This window comes from Rhyacophila brunnea, unplaced genomic scaffold (assembly GCF_057557595.1).
Source record: "Rhyacophila brunnea isolate RB1 unplaced genomic scaffold, BYU_Rbru_1.0 scaffold_5, whole genome shotgun sequence".
NCBI classification, from domain to species: Eukaryota; Metazoa; Arthropoda; class Insecta; order Trichoptera; family Rhyacophilidae; genus Rhyacophila; species Rhyacophila brunnea.
The window spans coordinates 28,786,033-28,808,063 of NW_028233170.1; the positions used below are offsets into that span (position 1 = coordinate 28,786,033).

The 22,031-nt window shown below is 34.1% G+C and overlaps 1 protein-coding gene and 1 long non-coding RNA gene across 16 annotated transcripts in view; one reads left to right on the forward strand and one right to left on the reverse strand.

Annotated features, from left to right (window-relative positions):
* The window catches only part of LOC147066254 (uncharacterized), a 102,419-nt gene that overhangs the window by 61,413 nt on the left and 18,975 nt on the right, over positions 1-22,031 (forward strand). The window lies entirely within an intron of this gene.
* The window catches only part of Patronin (calmodulin-regulated spectrin-associated protein patronin), a 103,314-nt gene that overhangs the window by 33,538 nt on the left and 47,745 nt on the right, over positions 1-22,031 (reverse strand). For all 15 annotated transcript variants that reach the window (XM_085955695.1, XM_085955696.1, XM_085955689.1 and 12 more), the window contains exons 2-3: positions 18,878-18,973; positions 973-1,188 (exon numbers count right to left, since the gene is read on the reverse strand). In XM_085955695.1, the coding sequence (XP_085811821.1) occupies positions 973-1,188; positions 18,878-18,973 (312 nt within the window). The remainder of the gene's footprint in view (positions 1-972; positions 1,189-18,877; positions 18,974-22,031) is intronic.

Consider the following 22,031-nt stretch of genomic DNA (forward strand, 5'->3'; position numbering starts at 1 on the left):
TGCCAACACTAAAATTAGTTACAAGACATCACAGATCCATTTGTAGGAAGCTTCACATTCATGCTCTGATATATTTTGTCATGATTGCACTGAGATTAAAACGTCTCGAATTAGTGTGACATGCTTAAAAGATTTTTTTTAATACAATCAACCATTACTATATAGATGATTAATCTCATATAATCGCGAGCGAAATCCAAAAATTTACGGTGTGGGGTATGGAGAGATGCATCATGCTGGGCATAATGTGGAATACATAATCTCAAATGGAAATGAGCCGGTCGCACTGTTTGAAAGAAAAATTGCTGGACAAATCTAGTCTGAAAGGTATACCTAAATCGAAGGAATGGTGAAGTTCTCCAGAAGTACGTGGCAGTACAATCCACAGGACCGAAAGGAGTGGAGCTTGAAGAGGCCTTTATCCGGCAATGATAGATTTTCCAACGAAAAAAATATTATTTTTTCTATAGTTACCATTTCAACTATGCGAGAAAAAGTGCTGAAATGGCGATCAAATATTATACTTAATAGAAAAAAGTATGTCCAACTTATATTGCAATTCAATCTCTTCATGGTCAATGGTGTTTCTTATTAATTAGCCTAGCCAACGATTAAACCATGAGTATGTGCACATGCAATTTCTTCATGAACGCAAGAATTAAGCAGGGCTAATGTGATTATTGTTATGAATGCTATTGTTGACTGTACTTATATAAAGCCAATTGCATCACATTCTCTCGCTTGATGCCCCTCTGACTATGTCATGTTTCGTGCCAATACTATCGAACCTCATGGTAATGTGGTACCTATGTTTATATGTTTGCATGGAGTTTTCAATAAAATAATGGCATATGAGTGCCAAGTAATCTAAAGACAGACATTCTTGATAAAACCTACATCGCAAGCAAAATAATACCGTCTTTGGTATTGTCAGATTTCATTCCCCTGAATATAGATGATGAGTATAGGTACCATTCTGAGGGGGTTGGTTTGGATGAGGACAGTCTCTGTGAGGGAGCAGTCAGGCGGGTCGGCCACGTGGATCCCTTTCCTGGCGAGCGTCTGTAAGATGTTCCAGTGGTTCAGGTTGTGGTAGTTGGGGTCCGAGTACATGTTCGACAGCGCCAGGCAGTACAGCTCCGCATTCGCCAGGGCGCCGATTATGGGAGGCTTGAGATGTTCTTGCTCCTGAAAATATTAAAACATCTAATTATAACAATGCCGACTAACTAACATTTCCACAAGATGAATAATTCACATAAATCATCTACCGGCAGACACCTCCTATGTAAATGGTCGGAACTGCGTTTTTGACTATTTTGGCTTCATTGCCTTTTATTAAATAATTTTAAAGAAAAATAAAACAATGATATCAGGCCAAAAACGAAAATTCAATCAATACTTTGTAGGAATAATTAAAAAATTATGATCTAAACATTTAAATTAATTCTGTGGTGTCATAAAAAATTATTGTCAATACATATTAGAAAAAATTTTAGACCAAAGTTGGACTGAGTGGGACTCAAACTCTTCTACAAAAAAAATATTGTATTGTTTATCAATAAATTAATTATTTATATTATAAATAAATTATCAATAAACATTTTAATACCATAATGCACTTCATCAGCTGAATGCAGAACTATTCTAACTTACATTTGAAATTTTTGAGGAGAGAGTTTTTTTAAAACTTATTGAAATTATTTATTATCTTTATGGATAAATGGATGCATCATATTTTAGTAGGATTATTGATGAAAAAAATGGTGCATACACTTGAACACATAAATAATAAATAACTGAAGTTCAAAAAACTCTTTTGCAAAATATTTCAAATGTGAGTTAGAATAGTTCTGCATTCAGCTGACGACTTGATTTAAAAAAAATTCGGACGTTAAAGTTATTATTCTGAGTCCACCATAAGTGGCAAAGAGCGCCATTTAAGGACGTAAACGAAACAAAATAGCAATACACACTAAGAAAGTGATCAATATTTTATAATACATAATATATCTATAGTATATACCTATTTATAGCCAAATAGTGTGGTAATTATATTTGGGGAAGAATTGAAAATGTTACAAAAGGCTGCAATTTTGTTTACTGTTTTTAATCTATTTCAATTTTTTAAAAAAATCATCTTTTCAATTTTTACAAAATTGACCCCAGTCACCTATGTACGATTACAGACACAATAATTTTCAAATTAAATAGTATTCAAAGGTGTCGCTAGTTTCTTACGTTGTAAGTCAAAGTCAAAGGTATACGTTAAATAATCGCTTAGTATTCATCGCTGTCCGTTAACAGCAACAATTATTAGTAATAGGCATGGGGAAGGGTAGGGAGAACCTAGTGCCCTTTTGTTTTTCTCCAAAGTTGGATACACTCAATAAAGTTTGACAAGCAATGAAATAAACTTTGAAGAAAAATATTTTTAAAAAAAATGTACTTTCATAACAAATTATTGTTTAGTGAAAAATCTGAAGCAGTAGCCAACGATTTTTTTAATTTATTGAAATTTTAATTAGCAATAAATTAAAGTATCTTTAATCTGGAGAAAATACATGTGTTTCCGTGAAATTCAGTTGTTCAATTCAAACCTACGAAATCTGTGATTGTTCGTTGTTAGATCAATTTGACCACCACTGCCACAAATTAAGACACGCTACAGCACGAAACCCAAGAGTTTCGCTAGATGGAACTCTGGTATTTCATATTATCATTTGTTTAGCGAACGGAGTAAGTGCATCTCTGCATAACAATCATTAATTTATTTACAGCGCAGTTCATCGCCCTCCCATGCAGATAGATCACACGTGCATAATTATAATAGTTTTTCCGAAGTATCTACTTTTATGGTGATTAGATTATCTATATATGCCAACCCACGTGGCTTTCCTAAGTGTACTAGTTTACCAAATTTAATAGTTACGTTATTAGCCTTAGCTACCCAAAAAATAAGATTATATCAACATTGCTTCAAAAAGAGTTAATGGAGTGTGTGAAGTGCGTGTTTATTTTATTTATACACACGATTTTACGTATATAAAGTTAAATGAGAGTTAAAATAAATTGCAACCTGTTAACATTTTTTTATTCACCATTTTGTGAACAAATATTAAATTAACCGAAGAAATAGTGATATTAATTGAAATGGCGATTACGTGATAAACTTTGTGGGTTATCATCAACTTATTTTTAAATGTTTTACATTGTTTACCTCGGATAACGAGTTAGTTAGTTAAAATGTTAGTTAAAGGGAGATTCTAAGATATAGCTGACAGGTTCGTGTCCTGTTTAGCGTGGCAGTACAAATTAGTCGGTGTATTAGAAATTCAGAACTGAACAGTAGTTTTCTAGTTTTCGATAACTGCAATATCGCGGTAGAATAACCATAATAACGATGGTTTAACATTGACACCTCGTATCTGACATTCAATATTTTTGATAGGGGGTAGTTAAAATGTTATACAAAAACTATTAAATGATATTAAATAAAAACAAAAATACGCTTATTGCAAAAATGATTTAGTTCATTTTTAATATAACGGTATTTTTGTTTTTTATTTAATATCATTTAATAGTTTTTGTATAACATTTTAACTACCCCCTAAATATTGAATGTCAGATACGAGGTGTCAATGTTAGACATCGATATTTAAAAAAACTGGAAAGCGAACCCGCGTAGTAACAAGGTTTATCTATCTCTCCTGAACATTTCCATAACAATTAATGTTTCATTGACTGTATGTATCGCATTTACAAAAATACAAAATATTTTAATTATTTACTAAATATCGATGTGTATTGCAAAAATATTATGTCAGGAGTAATACGCTAAGATGACGAGGGGAGATAACAGCTGATGTAGTTATTATCAATTAAATTGTATTGTTTTACATATTTATTCATAGAAGCATCCATTGATGAAAACAGATTCAGTCATCCGTCACTTCGCATCACCAATTATGAACCATAAAAATAATTCAACTAGTAAATCTTCAATTATTATTTTATTACAAATGATCGGCCAGAGTCCGACGCCTACCTAATCAATATCATAAACATTGCAAATTGAATTGCCAACGGCATAACTAAAATAATCTCAAGCAGACAGATAAAGAGTATCTACTCATATTATATCTTCGAAGAAAAATAATATTAAGACTGTAAGTTAAATCGATAAGAATATTTACTACCCGACAATGAAATGGAATTCTGTAAAGTGCAGTAGGTACCTACTGGTGGACTGAAGAACGTAAATCATTCAACAACAAAAAAATCAATATCATACTGATAAAATAATTCATGGAAAATCCTTGAGTCTTCTACTGCAGCAAAACTTAATAGGTAAGTAGGTAAGTACTTGATAAATTTAGTAAAAAATAATAACGAATTAAACAATTGCATTGAGTTCGCAAAATGTGGATATACCTACCTACTTCGCAAGTGCATTGATTTATAAATTTCAAAATGGCAGACTGTTTAATAAATTAATGATATAATTAATAACCATTATAGTGTTTGAAACGCATTTAAATATATACAAAATCACGTTAATTTGCGTTAAATGTACTAACCCTATTAATTGTATGCTAGAAAATAATCTTTTGTAAAAATGGAATAAAGATTTAGGTACTTAATATAAACATTATTTGTGATATAATCAATTCATTGACCTGTCAGAAGAATTCGTTATATTTTGTTCTAAATTATTCCAAAGTTTATTTATTGCAGGTTCGTTTACCTCTTTCAAAATTAAGTCCGCCGGATACATTCAACACAATCGACCATTTTATATTCTGTATGAAGGCATGTCTTTTAAAACAAATAAGAAACCCGCTTACAGGACAACGGGAACAAACCTCAAAATGCATGTGACATCAACACCGGTTGCATCGACATGCCCACCACGCCAGACTTTCCGCATTCGCAATTCGAATCGAAAGCCTCCCCGTATATTATCATGCTTTCATGATATTTCGTGACGAATTTTGGTCTCACAAAAATATAAGTAAACGGTGGATTTGTGTACAGGGATATATATATATATATAATATGGGGATATAAAAGGGATTTTCTCTCCGAATTTATATAGCTTATCATCATATTAACAAATTGAAGTTATTAGCTAAAAGATAACGTGATAATAAACTTGATACCTACATACCTATCAGAATCATACCGATAAAAGTTAATTGTTTGAACAAGTCTTATGGATGTTCAAAATATAAGATTATGTAGAATGTACATAGTATTTTTGGTTAAACTTGATAAAAATGATAAGAAATTTCCCCACACCCACAAATGTATGTAGGTACACACATAAATTATTAAAACATTGGGAACCTACTCTCGAGTGAGCCACCCAGTGGAGTGGTGATCTTTGGTATATTCTGTCAACGAAATGTCATTAATATACATACATATAATGTATATTTAAATTGAATTCGAATAAGAAGAAAATAGCATTGTACGAAATTAAAATCAATCATTTACTTAATTAGAATAGATTGTTTATTTAAAATCTATCAGTTAGCTATGAAGGTTTACAGTACCTACTTATTGACTTTCTGCTCCACCAAAAAGAATAACTCGTTTACTTCTCGAAAATATTGCGTAGGTGCTATGGAAAGCTTTCCCATCTTCGTTTCAATCCAAACTTTATAATCGATATAATATTTACAAATACGTGACAATTTCCTCTCAAATTTTACATTTCTATCCGTCGACAATTCATCATAACTAGGCTTAGGATTCTTAGGTATTTCAATTTTTTTTTAGTGGCCCCACAACAAAATATCAAAAATATCTATCTGTTTCAGACAATTTTTTAACATTTAAGCCCTATTGGATAATTACATATTTTTACATATTTTCGATTTAAGCACATATTTTCACATAAACGCAAAATTAATTAACACAATAACACTAGTAAACACAATTGAAATGGAATCATCTACAAAGTCACTAGTGGAGCAAATTAATATTTTAAACAATACTGCTGCTAAAATAAGAAAATATTCGTGGAACAATTTATCATCATCAGCCGGGGTCAATCCACTGCTGGATGAAGGCCTCCCCAAGCTTTCTCCAACTCTCTCGGTCCTGTGTCGTTCGCTGCCACGTATTTCCGCCGAACTTTACCAGTTCGTCAATCCAGCGGCTTTTGGGGCGGCCATGTGGCCGTTTCGTACCCCTTGGGTACCACTGGATGACGGCATTTGTCCAGCGGCCGTCCTTTCGGCGAGCAATGTGCCCCGCCCATCTCCATTTCAGCTGTTTGGCAACGTCTATTACATCGCGTACTCTTGTCTGCTTCCTAACCCATGTGTGCTACCCGTGCTCACGTATGGCTGCGAGACGTGGACCCTCAACACGAGAGATGTCCAAAGGCTAAGAGTCGCGAAAGGACCGTAAGAGGAACAATTTATATTAAAATTAAAATAAGTACAAAATTAAATAGTAAAAATATCAGGCTTATAAACAAACGTATATAATATGTTTAATACCTTCATAATTATTGAAATTTTGATTAATTTCAATATTGTGATAATATAACATGATATCTGATGGGCAGACCCACATGACGGCCAGACAGGCCAATTATTTCCCTTTCTCATCGGATATGTTAACGACCCCCGCTCGCCTGTAGACCCTTCCGCCGTAGTAATGTGGAAGACGATTAGCGAGGTATATCAGCGCTGGGTACAGAGGGAGCATACATCCATAAAAACGCAACAGATCAACGTTCATGTGGTCTCGCGCTTTAAAACTTGACGTGCATCATATCATGCAATTAACCGAACTTTGAAACGACGTTTGGGAGATCCAAATGGGTGGTTGGACTGTTAAGAAAGATACAAAGCATCTTCAAGGCTATTTCAGTGGAGCCAGTGGAGGGAGCTGGCAGCAGACAAGAGGGCCGAAGGCGGCGATTACCCACATTGGTTGCCGATAACATAATAATAATTGTTTCTACGTCCAGTTTATCCAATTGGTACTAGATCTGATCTAGATGAAAGTTCAGTATGTATTGGACTGGTTGTGCAACTTTACAGTGAGACAGGGTGAGAACTTTAAAACAAAAAATATTAACACGAGATACATTCTGGAAAAATTGTGTCTAGGAAATCTTGACACATCGAAAATTCTTGGCTGCTAAGTTACGGAACCGTATTTAAAGATAATGGTGGATATTCGATACTTTAGTTCGGTGGAAGTCGGGAGTGTTTAATAATAATACATTATGTATAATTGGTACCGCAGCCATGTGTCGTATCGCCACTCGCCTTGCGACGCCTACTCCTCGAACTACATTCATGAGACGCGACAGTGGGTGAACAAGATTTACGGAATACCTGCCTGCCAGCCAGCTAGGCAATCGCTTTTAGAATTACGACAACCCAGGAGGTACCTTCCTTTGTTATTGTCGTATCATTTTTTAAATTACGCAATGCGTATAATATGTACAATACCGTGTGTTTCATAACAAACGAACTATAAGGTAATATTCCAAGACGTGCTCATCGGGTGGCGAATTCACATATTGACGGAGAGAATGTGTACATTAACAATGCGAACATATTAAAAGCGAACTTATCATATTGATTCATTTGTTATTAGTTATTACTTATTACAAACAACACGCACATAGTAGGTACTACATTCAAAACATTTGTATGGTAACCGAAGAGAATAGTAGTATTTAATTACGTATGAAAGCTTACGGATGGTGGCTGGTGGGTGGGCTAACCACCAGACGTTTTAGAGGCGCATCGCTCCCCTCGTACACCATTGCGAGTTACGACCTCATACGTACGTACCTTAACCTCTAACCTTAGCCTCCGCGGCCATTAGACAGCCGGCCTGAGCAACTCAACCCGACGGCCAGTGGATGAGCATAACCACACGCAGTTCATGTAGATTGTGTACTGTCTGGATATGGAGAGAGATGAAGCGGAGTACAGCGGGAGTAATCAGCCCTAAGGTGAGAGATCGCTGTCGATGGGTCATTGCGTTGAGCTGTACCAGCCGGCCGTCTAATGAGCGTGCAAGATTAACCCGCACCCTCTCCTCATTTTCAAACTCATACGCGCGGATTGAGTGTGGTTATGCCCACACACCTACCGTTGTGGCGTGTTGCAGCGCACCGGCCAGTCGACGTAATGGGCGTGAGCTCTAATACATGGCAAATAAATTTTAATTATTAAAAATTAATACGTATGTGTGCATCAGTATTATTTTCTTATTCTTACGAGTTAAGCAAATGCCTTAACGACTTATAACAATTCCGTAAGAGACATGTAGGTATTTGGATACAGGACGTAGGTGTGATGTTCCTCCTAACGTTTTTGTCTTCTGTACCCAACATACGGTTCGAACGAATGCGTGACAACCAATATTGGATAACATACATATAATATCTGCCTCATCTGCCATTTTCCCAGGGTAATGGCAGCCAGACGCATTGTTGTTAGTTATCACAATGAAAGGAAGAAGATTGCGTCTAAAGTGAACAATACGGAGCACTGGGGGTGTTGCGCATAACAACAAACACTGGCGTAAGACCTACCCCTCTCAAGCGAATGAGGTCACATCGTTCATAGGTAGGAACATAGCTACGAAAATAAAACTATAGCTGTTGTAGTACCTACTTTACTGCCCAACCCAGGTGAGGCAATCCGCAATGTTTAACTACAAAATATGTTTTGTACTCAGATTAAAGTAGCAATTAATTAAACCATTTATGTGTGAATAGAATGGTCCGCATTCTAAAAAATACTCGTTACAAAGGGGTGGTTACGATGGTTTTATTAAAATATATATATATATATATATATATATATATATATAAATACTACATTGATTTTCTTATGTTTAATCGTGATTCATTAATGTTTCTAGCACACACAGAAAATCAGGTATACAATAAACCTATAATGAAAAATAGTTTCAACCCAGATCGCTATTTAAAAAAAAACATTGATATGTAGTATATATGCAATAAAACTACAATGAAAGCTATTACATTAACCGGGTCAATAATTTTATTATAACAATGGTAAAAAATGAGGCTAATAATCATGTGAAACAAATCCCCAAAATACAATCAACCTATTTTCGCTGCATGTTCGAGAACATTATAATGCCATAATTCATAGAGTTTTTGCAGAACCAATCAATCAGTTTTGCAACACTTTCAACGTTTCAACTTGCATGATTTCCAATGGTATTTACTGAATATTTTTTACAGTGTACCTTAAAATGGCCGTGGACGGCAAGCAAAGCATAGCGTTTTACTCGAATGAATATACTACCCATAATACTTATAAGTAGCAAAATAGATCAGGAAAACGTTGTGAAAATGTCGACAACCTATTATAGCATATCTATTTCCATCCACTGCACCCCTTAATCACAATAACAATGAAGTTATCTAACTTCCATTGACAAGTGAATGGTTTATTTGCGTAACTGCAGCGGGTGCATGACCGATTATGTCACTTGTACTTGTGTATACTGTACTCGTAGTGCTTCTGCCAAGTTTAGCAAAGGGCGAAAGACGGCATGTCAGAAAATCAAAGAAAATAAAAATGACACTGCAAATCTCGTATGGTAACAGTTTCATAAAAACCGACATTTTTCAAACCCGTCATTTTCCTTTAGCAAACATTTTTCATTTTATCAATGTCTACTTAAAAACTTTTTTGTTCCTAAAATGTTCCCACCCACGATCATGTCAATACCTATGGTAGTTTTTTTTCCATACGTCAAAGATCTTATTCCTGAAAGCGGTAAAAAGTGTTTACTGAAAATAATGTCTCATAAAATATATGAGAACTTTTTGTGAATACTTACTTGCAAAGGCCAAAGTAAATGATAAAAAACCGGAGAAATAACTATACCCGAAGAAAAACGATAGGGAACTATTTATAACGAATATTTCCAAATACTGAATAGGTACTCTACTTTCTATGTAGTGTCCTGGAGTTTTTACAACGTTTCCTAGATATATAGGTACTAGGACCTAGGTAACTAGCACGCCTTGCAAAAATCTATGGTTTAAATACCTACTGTTGTGAAAAATTGTGACAGGATGTTGGTGAAAAGTTATTTATTTTTCGTCGACAGAGTTTTTGAAATAGTGACTTTGTACACGAAAATACTTATTTTAGACAATCTATTGTTTATGTGAAACATTCTTTAATAAATAATATACATATTCAAAACCAATTTCTTTCAACTTTTTTCCACAAATGCCTTCAACAAATTACAAAATATCTTAACTTATTGTTTACGCTTTAATATAAAATGCAATAGAAGATTAAATACCTAACATGCAGGCAAAGTGTCTACGAGTATACAGTAATGGGTACAGTTCTCTTACACTGAGCATGATCCCTTTATATATATACATACACAATTTAAGGTACCTTATTATTTTAAACGAGAGATGAATACAGCCATTTGGTCAACACAAATTCAGCGAATGACAATTTTTTCCGAAAATTTTTCTGTAACTCTTAATTTAATTTGGGCTTAAACTCTTTAAAGTTATGTGACTTCTGACAAAAGGCGAAATTCTGCTATTTTTTCCCGTTTACTGGTACGGATTTATTTGCCTAAGTAATTTGCTACAATAAATAATATAATCACGTTCGTTTTAGATAGATTTCAAATTGGTATTTGCGTTTTAAATGACTTTATGTTGTCGTTTACTTCTACCAAAAATATTACTTTTTCAATTTAGTCACGTCACATATCAGGTCTAGATGTCATGAATAAAAAACATTAATGTCATTAATATTAATGGAAAAAATATCAATACAATATAATATTACATTAGGCCAATAATTAAACAGGATGAACTTTGATCCTACGAACCGAGAAGAAAGCTGAAATTTAGTTGCAGTGTTTGCTATTTGGATGGACTGCGCCAGTACTTTGTAACCTTCCTGATTTTGGTCAACACTAAAATATCATTAATCATTACAGATTAAATCAATGGCTCTCTTTTTTCTTTCTTTCTTTCAACTTTTTGATTATTTCAATTTCGTTTTAATTTGCTTAGAAATAAAAACATAATTTCGATATACAATTTATAGAAAATGTACAAGGTATTTATTTTTCATAGTAATAACACTAACGTGAAAGAAAATGTTATACCTAATTAATATCCACACGTAAAATTTGATTTTATGATTATTTCACCATATTAAAATGCCGTTTACGCAAATACGTAAACGTTCGAAATTCGAAAAATATTGGGAACCCCTAGTCGCTGCTATAAAATAGTAAAATACAAATCACATAAACTTATATGCATCTACAAAACAAAGCTTCGGTGGTGTATGAGTGATGCGACACGTTCTTCGCAAGAGCGTTAACCCGAATGCGAATCGATATTATTAAGTTTTCTTTGCAATCAGCATTCGTTATTCCGTTACCGGACGACGCCGGCCAACGGCCAGCTAGTCTCAATAACTCTTTAACTGCAGCCCTTTCTGTGTTCACCTGAAATAGGCACGCGTGCTACGAGTATTATACCCACGCATATTAATTCGTTTTTCGTTTCGCTAAGTATAAATAAAGCGCTGATTGAAGATCGATAGTACTCGGATAGAAATTATAAGAATATTAATAACGTTGGCCGTAAAATACTACGTATTTATTCAGTTAAAAATGTATGCTAATAATATCAGCAAATTAATAAGCGACATACTTATAGTATACCTGTGGCGAAGGGTGGATGTATGCTGTTACGATATGACATACATATTGCATACCTACTAAACTTTGTATTGTATTTGTTTTCATTGAACTAAAACTACAATGTGTAGAAAGTGTTTGTCAGTTTTTAAAGTCAATTAATTAAACCCAACCTAATCCAAGCCATGGTAGATAATAGTCAAAAAATATTCGTTTATCTATGAAATATCTAAAATTATCCCATTCGATTATGGTTTAGGCAGAGCTTAATGAATTTTAAAAAACTAATCCAACATCTGTCATCTATAATATTATGTATTTTTAATTCAAAGAAAACAGATAAGTATGACTAAAAAGGTGTGCACTATTTTGACGGCACACCCAGTATATATTATAGTATTATTATAGTATACCTACCTAAACTATTATAGTTAGGTATAAGCAGGGATTAATTTAATTTTAAAAACTAACCAGCACCGTCTGCAAATTGTATTATTTTTTCAATGAAAACAAATAAGTATGACTGACAAAGTTTAGTGTGCACTATTTAAGTCGAACCTTGACGGCCTACCTCCACCCCTCGCCGCTGTAATATACATGATTTAACTTCACGTATGCTTTAAATTATTAAAACATTGACGATTTCTCACAAAAGCTCCTGACCAACTGGTACTCCAGTGGAAGCGACCTAGGGGGAGACCAAGAATGAGTGGGACGAAGACTGGAGCTGAATTGAAACTTAAGAAGACGCGCCAGAGATATGAGTCAGTGGAGGGCGTTTGTGGAGAAGGAATAAGAACCCTGAACTATTACAAAGTGACACATGTTGTTCTATTAGGCCACGCTCATGTAAATAACAGTGGCGAAGAATAATGGTTTCCTTATTTCGCTAATAGTTTCACTAGTATGTAAACTCGTTTTTATCTTCAAGAATAGAGGCTATTGAAGTAACGAGAAGCTATAATCCTCCAAAAAATTTTACCTCTTTGGCGTCGAAGGATTGAAACAAGCAACCTCTTGAAATGCAATTTGAAAGCAATACTTTGGGTGAGTTTTTATTGGGAAATTATGTTCCCAAGACTTGGTAAATAAACATTCCGTGTCACCCCGCTCCATTTGTACTATTATACATATGGAAGCTGAATTTAGTTATATTTATCAGTCAATTATAAAAATCAACAGATAAAATTCAAGAATCAGGTAGACAGACTTTCGGATCGCAATCAGCAAGAAAGTTAAATAATTAGAAAGAACATAATATAAATGATTGGATATTATGTTCACAATTGCGATAAATTTTACTGTTTTTGTCTTAATTGCTCGATTTATATTCTTTTGGATTTAATAGTTTTTGATATAGGTACATATTATGTTAATCTTCTTATCCGCACTTGATTTGAACTAGTTAAATAAAAATGACTTATTCATCTGCAAATGTGCTGTTATTTTTTTTTGGGGGCGGTGACGTTAATCAAACATGTCGTAAGGTAGCCCTGAACAAACGAGCGGAGATGGACTAAAAAGGGAAGATGAAAAACAATAAATTTTGACATAATTATCTGGCTTTAACGCTTCATTGTTTCTCCAGTTCAAAACTCTCTCAAAGTAACATCGATCGATATTTAAGCCACGAAAACTGAAAACATGCAAATACACATCATTGGTGTGAGTAATCGAGTGAGTGGGGTGGCCCAACCCTGCAGTCGTGACTCAGCTGACCACAATATTCCTTACAAAACTCTATTACATTATTATTGTTATCATCCACGCCATTAGCCATATTATAAAGCGCACCCTGAGCATTGCGAACAAAAGTTTGCATAGAAATTTTCAGAATCTATTTTCAAATTTTTACATTAGCCCCAACGGTTAGAGCTAAAGTAAACGCTCCTATAATAGCATGTCTAGAGCTTTCGATTTCTCTGAGCTTTTTGATAGCGCATCCCTATTAAGACGCAATATCAAACTTGCACCTTTTTATAAATAAATACTTATTTATTTGGAAATCGAAAATGCGTCCAAATTTTCGACAATTTGACGGCAACATCAAATGAAAAGCGTGCTTATTATCAATAATCCAGCCTGCAAAATTATGATTATAGTACATATTTCTGTTTGTTCGCATATTCAATTTTTAATACAAAATCTTGTCCAGACCAAGAACATAATAAATATACATGAACAATGTTTTGCAATCAGCGGTGGCAAAAAAATACACGGACATTTGAATCAAAAATCATCAAATGTTTATAAACATCTTTGATACAACTTTCGAGCAGTTTATATCCTAAGTACGAATACAATATAAATTTGTTCACAAACCGATGTATCTTGGTCTGGACTAGACTAGATATAAGAGTGATTGTCAACCCTTAGGTATGATACATTGAACAAAAATTAATAAAACTCACCCCATTTTATATTGTAAAGAGATATATTTATTTTTTCTGTTTAAAATCCTAAGTCGATATAGACCGTCTGCCGAGATTTTTTTACAGATTGTTTATGAGTGATGGTTGTTAAACTTTCGCTCTATCTATGTTGGTATTAGGTCCGTGATCTGGATAGAAAAACAACATCTAAATTGGTCAAACCTGGGGAAGTACTTATTTGAACGATTCACGTCTTCAGAAGCAGACATTCTTGTATTAGGTATATGCATAACAAACGAATATACCTATACATAGGTACATATTGAGTTGATAGCTCAATTAAATTGATATTTAATTTATTAAATAAAACTACATAATGAAGTTCTGGTAACAAAATGCACGAATGCGGTATCTTTACTATACTTTACCATACAATTGGTCAATAAATACATAAAAATATTATTACATAGTAGGTATATTATCGATTATTTATGGGTGGCCTTTCGTATCTCTCTTAAATTCTAAGTGTACTCACTTACAAAATAATAGGAAGATATTTTTTAAATGATGTAATTTAAACTTAGAACAGTAATCTATCATATCTTCAAATGCGCTCTATTATTAACGATCTTATTCTGGTCTTAGCTAAAATGGATAAATACTTCCGAATGTGCACTGGTTGAAAACCGCTGCTTCTGTCACAAGGCTACTAACTTGCCAACAATCAATTATAATCGCTAACGACAAAAAAGCATAAGACAACTTCTAAAGTTTACCAATTAAATTGAGTAGGCACGTACGCCGTTTTTTTTCACCAAACGATCGGATGGCATGGCATGCTTTGTTTTAGTTTTTCTTTAAAATATTTCGCTGCTGGTTTTCACTGTCATCGGGAATGTTGTAATAGGCGGTGAAAAGCGATCGTGTCGTGTCGTGTCGCGCCGTGCGTCGTGCCTAATCGCCAATCAATTATTCATTTACATAACCATAACGGACTGCGGTTAGGTACCCCACTCCGATAACATCCCGAAATTTCTTCACATATTTGCTGAAGTCTTTCCCAGGAGAGTAACATTTTCTTTTCCAATCAGCAAATATACGTAAATTTGTAATGTTATTTTTCATGAAGAAACGTTGAACGTATGTAGGTCTAATAATCTAAAAGAGAATAAATATTAATATGCGTATAATAATATTATTATAGAATAAGACAGTGACGGACGACATTTCCATCAGCATGGCCGATTTATCAATTTTTTCTAAATAATATTTATTCTCTTCTGAGTCAATGCGTATAGCTCCCATTATAATTTTAAACAGATATTCTGGCCACTCTATACTCTGCGAACATGTTAACAAGATGAAACTCAGTGTCAGCACTAGTGAGATCGCTGATACTGCATGCGAGCACTGAAACTTTCCAGTGTTGACAAGGACCATTCCGATTTCCTTTGAAGGATCTTCTCCTACTTGTTTAATATCATCACAGTCACGATGACCGTTGGTAAATAATGCCAATTTATAAATTGGGTCAACCTTCACGTCGCAGGATTCTAGTTTACAACAGAATTACTCAAATCTATAAATTTAATATAAAAGGCATATGTTTTATACCACGTATGGCCAATTTTTGGTCGATCGCGATCGCAATTATTGTAAATTAACATCATCTCATTTTGGTATTCTCTGTGATTAAAATTGCGAGAAGAAACAAAACGATAAATAACATAATTAGTAGCATTTTTGGTTGATTGGTCTCCATAAAAACCCCCGATCATTTTACAAATGAAAACATTCACATATTAATTTTACCTTACTACAACTCATTAGTTAAGTACTTACTACATAAATATAATATCGAAATTAAAAACGGTATGGAGGACTTTCCTAGATTTAATAAAAATCATTTCTATCCACATTGAATGCTATTAAAATATTAGAATACATCGTATTAAAAAAACATATAAATGCAATCTTTACTGATTTAAATGACATCGAGATCATATGAAAAACGGAAAATCAAATATACTGTTAAAAATCATACAAATGTAATTGTTCGTGTTTTGATATTCTGAAAATAAATACATATTATGCTAGTGACCCATATCAATGTGTTCTTTGTTATTTATTTGCGAATATAGTGCCTAGGTAGATCGCGACTATATTTTTTATCTTAAAAATCGCTCACAACAGACAAGTTGACCACCCCTGTTTATTACATCAGCTACGATGACAATGTATTTACATACTCTAATAATTAAATTTTTCAAATCTTTAGTATTGAGAATTAATAATATGTAAAAGCGGGTTAATTTATGAATATGTGGTCACAAATGTAGGTGGTGAGGTTATAATAATTACAAGATAAAAATAACTTTTTATAGGTATACGTTTTTAAATTTTCTGTTGAATCATATAAACTTGACTTGACTAGCTTAAACGATCAAAAAAAATTGTGCTTGATAGAAATACTGAATAATGAAATGTCATTTCATATTGATTTCCATAGTAACGCACGTATATATTATTTAATAATTTAGTTGCTAGGACCCCCTAGCAACCAATAATGGTATCGAAATAACTTTTCATACAAAACAGAATTAACTAAAAATGAATTCAATTCTACTTAAAGATGACTAAAGGTATTTTTTAAAAAATGCATTGGCATCGTGTTCTGATATATTCTAAAAGTTTCAAATGTCTAGCTAGTCGAGAAGTTAGTTAAAAATCGATTGCAAGATCTGTACCGGACAAATAAGAATACGACATAAGAAAAACGTTGTAATAATAAAAAATAGCTAAATCTAAAATTACCATTAGGTACGTCAACATACCTAAGTATAAAACAATTGTTTTATTATTTATGTGAACGGAAAGAGTGGTGTATTCCACGAAAAAATATCTTATTATTACGAGCGGTGTCTCTCTACAATATCTAATAATTTTGATAATAATTATTTGCGACAAACTACTAAAAAACGAAATGCGGTAGATAGCCGATCAAAAATTGGTGAAGGAACCGGCTTGGTGTGGCGGCAGTGAAAAGTTGCGGTTTCGATCGCGGGCATTTTCGTCTTTGAAACAATGCAATATAATATAAATAAATAATATCCTGCAACCTGTTCCATCGGCAATCGGAACGGGCAAAGTCGCCGCGGAGGCAGCAGCTGCCGGAGTCAAGTTCAGCGGAAATACCGCAGAAGTCGGCCGGAGCGAGGCGAGGAAACAAAAAGTAAAAGTGCGGCCCGGCCGGTGAGGCGGCTGCTCGGATAATAACGATGGACGGTGGACGGACCAGTTTTGATCTGTGACAGCAATAACCCAGCGTAATTACACGGTACATATCTACTAACATTCACTAAATTATTGACCCCCCTTCGGGGATTATGCGGAAACTCGTACTAATAGCTGCAGGCTGCTGCTGGCTGCAACTTCGATACCTAAATATTAATATCACTTGTCAACATTCTCATACGTCTTCCTCCCGTCTTCCCCTCACTCATACGTTTACGTGTATGTTCGTCTTACTGTCTTTATTCAGGTGTTTCAGACACGATTATTAAATTTGCCTATGTCGTCTATGCGCACTGACTTTACCGAGCATGCCGTCGATAAACACATTCATTTTTGTTAAAACGGCGACGCTTAGATGATCGTTCTTCCATATCCGTAATGTTTTATTTTTTTATTGATTGTCTATGTTGCCAGAGGTTACAACACACCGACTTATCTACATTATCTACTCTAATCACTCGATATACTATAAGGTACCGCACTGTAAGCATGTGTGAAACTAGTATAAGAGTATGATTTTGTTTCGTTCACGACCCGATTAAAATAAATGATTCCTCTGATTTTTCAAATTTATAATTTGCGTTTATACGTGTATACTTGATACATCTTATCCCTGTCTCTACAAATTTTCATGTTTTCTCTCATGCATTACACATAATTTAAGACAAATATATATATGTATATATAAGTATGTAATGTAATGTTTATTTAAATGGTGTTATAAATGTCCAAAAATATACATACGGAGTGTAACAAACATTTTATCTGGTCCCGAACGCCAAGAACACCAATTCCAGATACCGGATCATGTTACCTAACCGAGTGGGATCGATAATAGGTGTCAATTCTTGGATTTTTTTAAAAATAAAAAACGGTTTTCCAAACAAATTCTCAATTTGATTCTCCGCCCACCTCCCGGTCTTAACAATACTTACATTTTGTTCATTCCAACTTAAAATCTAGGTTCCATTTTAGCTACCTGTCGCATTCGGTAGCTATCCCCGCACTATAACATATCTTAACATGATTAAGATAGATAGACGACCTGTCGGTTGTGATGAATGGTATCATTAACGTGAACACGTCGTGTAGTAAATCTGATACACGTACCTTAATGGAAACGTAAATACCATTTGATAGATAAAATTTTAAAAAAAGACGAATATAAATAATAATTTTCGGTAGATACTAGATTTTATTTAAAAAAAATGGCCTTCACAGCTTCACATCAATTTCATACGTTTTTTGCACAATTTTTGCCTCAAATATTATAAAAAATGGATTTATATGAAGATTTCTTGTTCATATTTTACAAAATCACCTCTATTCTCAATTTGTCATTACTACTTATACATATCTAATACATCTCAATTCGAATATCAAACAAAATTCCCAAATATAATTCCTATTATACGGTTATACCTACACAGTATTTACGTGACATCTCGATTTTATTAAATTTCTTTCTTATTAGTTAAACAAGAATATATTATGCATACCTCATTGTCCCTGTAGAAGGGTTCCCGAAGGTTTTCAGGAACCCTGTTATTGAACGCCTTCGACAGAAGCCATTTTACAGACGCCCGCTGTTTGCTCTGAAAAGAAGAGAAGACAATAAATTAAAAATCATATTAAACAATAATAATATACAAGCAATAATAGAAAGCGCTTCAGAGAGTATTGTAAGAACCATTAGTTAAAATTCGTCGCAATTAGATAATATACCTATAGCATAGTGGTCAGTGCACGTGGGCACGATTCCCGAGAGACGCAGGTGGGTGTCGTATTTTTTCAAAAAAGATTTTTTCTATTGGTTATATACCTATAGGTACGTATTTCAGAAGTGTTTACAAATTATGTATGTTCAATAATATACACTTTAGTCTTATCTATATGTGTCAATTAAAACGAAGAACACGTAGATAATAAATATATTAAAATGTAATTAATAAAATGACAAATTCCATATTTCAGCAGCATATCAGATCCGCGTGTAGCCAGTGACTCCCAAATGGGCAGTTTCACCGATACGGTAGGTTACTCAAAATTAACAAATAATATATCAATGCATAGGTGCATAATAATAACATCTAAAAAAAGAAAAAGTCCCGTTTAAATTCTTGTTTTACACCACTTGTTAGTGTATTATTAATAGTCAAACCATCTGCTTGTAATAATTGTATTATAAACAAGAATCGCATGTTTTTACCAGTGTACCTATGTTACCATTTTATAATAAATGTTTTAATTGGCGACAAACTCTGCTTGTACACGAACAAATATCACATTGTAAGTAGTTTCGGGCCGCATTATGGACCGCTGATGAAATATAAAACGCTTCTACTAGGGGCGATAGTAAGAACGGTTTGGGAAACTCTGATTGTAAAGCATGTTTATTAAAAGTATTTTCTTGTAAGTAAGGTTAGGTTGGCCTCGAAAAATGCGTCTATCATAAATTTTTAAAGCAAACTTGTTTTAAATTATCATCTGAGAAGTTATAGTTATGTCAAAAATCATCTGTCAATAAAAATGATCGCAGAAAAGTCACCCACGTAGATATTTTTAAAATGATTTTTTTATATGAATTATGCATATTATTGAATAATATTGAATATCAAAATAGAATTATGCATATTATACGTCAGTCTGAAGTACCCGCCTACTTGACTACCCCCGACCACCCGTATATTCATCATATCAAATCATAATGCATGGATACGTGAGCCCAAAAAGCCGTAAACTATCGATTGGCAAAAACTAGCCGGATTTTAAACTCCACATGAAATAGTAGCAAAGTAAATGGAGCAAATTCTACCAAAAGGCCAAGCAAAATCACGCAAGAGCCTTCGTGGACTGAGGGAAAGAGAAAACGAAAAGTACCCAACCCACTAACTTTTATTTAGGTCTCAAGAATTTTTCTCAATATCAGACAAATCATGTTTTGTCGATATAGTCAAGGCCGATATTATTTAATAACTCTTAAAAATATGCAATTTACTGAAATCCGATTTAACCTCAATATTACTTATAATATGGTACACATTTATAGTAGGATACCTATTTATAGTGTTTCAGCGGACGCAAACTTAAGCGTGTTTGTGCGGCTTAGTTAGCTGCGGTGGAGTAGTGGTTGAGCCAAGTGAGCGGATTTTAATACCGTGTCTAGCAAAACCATTTAAACTGATTTAATTATGTGGAAAATAAAAAGTCAAGATCTACTTGTACAAATTTCACTCTTTAGTAAATAGGTTAAACAGGTGAATGCATTTATGAATGTGGTTGAAAAATTAACTCGACGTAGAATACAATAAGGATCATTATTGCAAATCCGCAGTCATGTACGTACAGTAATGTTCTATTCCACTAGTCTGCTAATGCAACGTAAGTTATTGTAGAAATTCTAGAAATCTCCACTTTGCTATTGAGATTTTGTATCGATAAAGTATCGTAGTAATCATAGAATATCAAGGGATCTTGATTGCAAGTCAAGATAGGGTTGTAGTGTCAGGAAAAAAGAAGAAACAAAATTTGTGGATTATTTCTTGCCATAGTAGCTATAAGCAGTTCAATTCAATAAACAAGATGACGTATGCATGCACCAGGTAATGGTGTAAATACATACTATATTATTCAGACGAAATATTTTAACAAGCCTTATCACTTTATCATGTGTAAGAGAGGGAAAAAAATACACGAATAATAATATATTGAATTTAACTTGCATGATGCCATTAAACTTTGACTGGTAATAATACAACACGGAAACGTCCACAGAGTGAAAACGATTTTGTTGCTGAAACTATAAGTGAGATGAAAAGATTGTCTTCTGAGTTAAAACAAAAAAGTAACATGAAAACGAAACGTCCAAATGAACTAAGCCCGTGAGAGTAGGATGCCACGTGCCAAAAATCAACACGTCTTATTTCGAACGACGTGTGTAAATTGGAAAGCGAAATCAATTTTCGAGTTGGCACACGTGTACCGGAGTGGGTGCATAAATAATTATTTTTATGGCTTCGGCAATAGTCGAACCTCGTCTCTGGCAGCTCCATCTTAGCGTGTAATACGGCCATTACACTTGGCTTGGCTACCTACCGCAGTCGCCCGAGTGGTCAGTGGTAAAATGAGCGTTTTCCCGATCGTCGTTCACCAGCGTTTCCCCACACCACCTCGCACGCTACCGCCCCGAGAAGCTTACGCCCTATGTAGGAGGGATTCATTTAATTAAAAAAGTAGATGTTTTCGTTGATGGACATTATTGACAGAGAATATCCTTAAAGGAGAAATCTGATATATACCAACACCGCACATATGTATCAACGCATTGACTTACTAATGGACGCAGCATTTGAAGAAGTATGGTGAAGCAGGCTAGTATGGTGAGGCGGGCTGGTAATCAATTTGTGGCAAAATTTGAACGTTAACATTATATTATATAGGTATGTTATAATGACCAAAGTAAATCCTCTGTGATGGCCTGAATTATTTGTATCGCATCGCTATTTCTCGTAAGTTGTCAGCTATTGTTGGCATGCTTCATTCAGCTGTATGAGAAAGCCGATTCCTTGCCCCTCTTTTAATTTAATATCTACCTATATGCTAACAACCCTGTAAATAGACATTAGTCATCACTCATCACGTAATACAAATTGC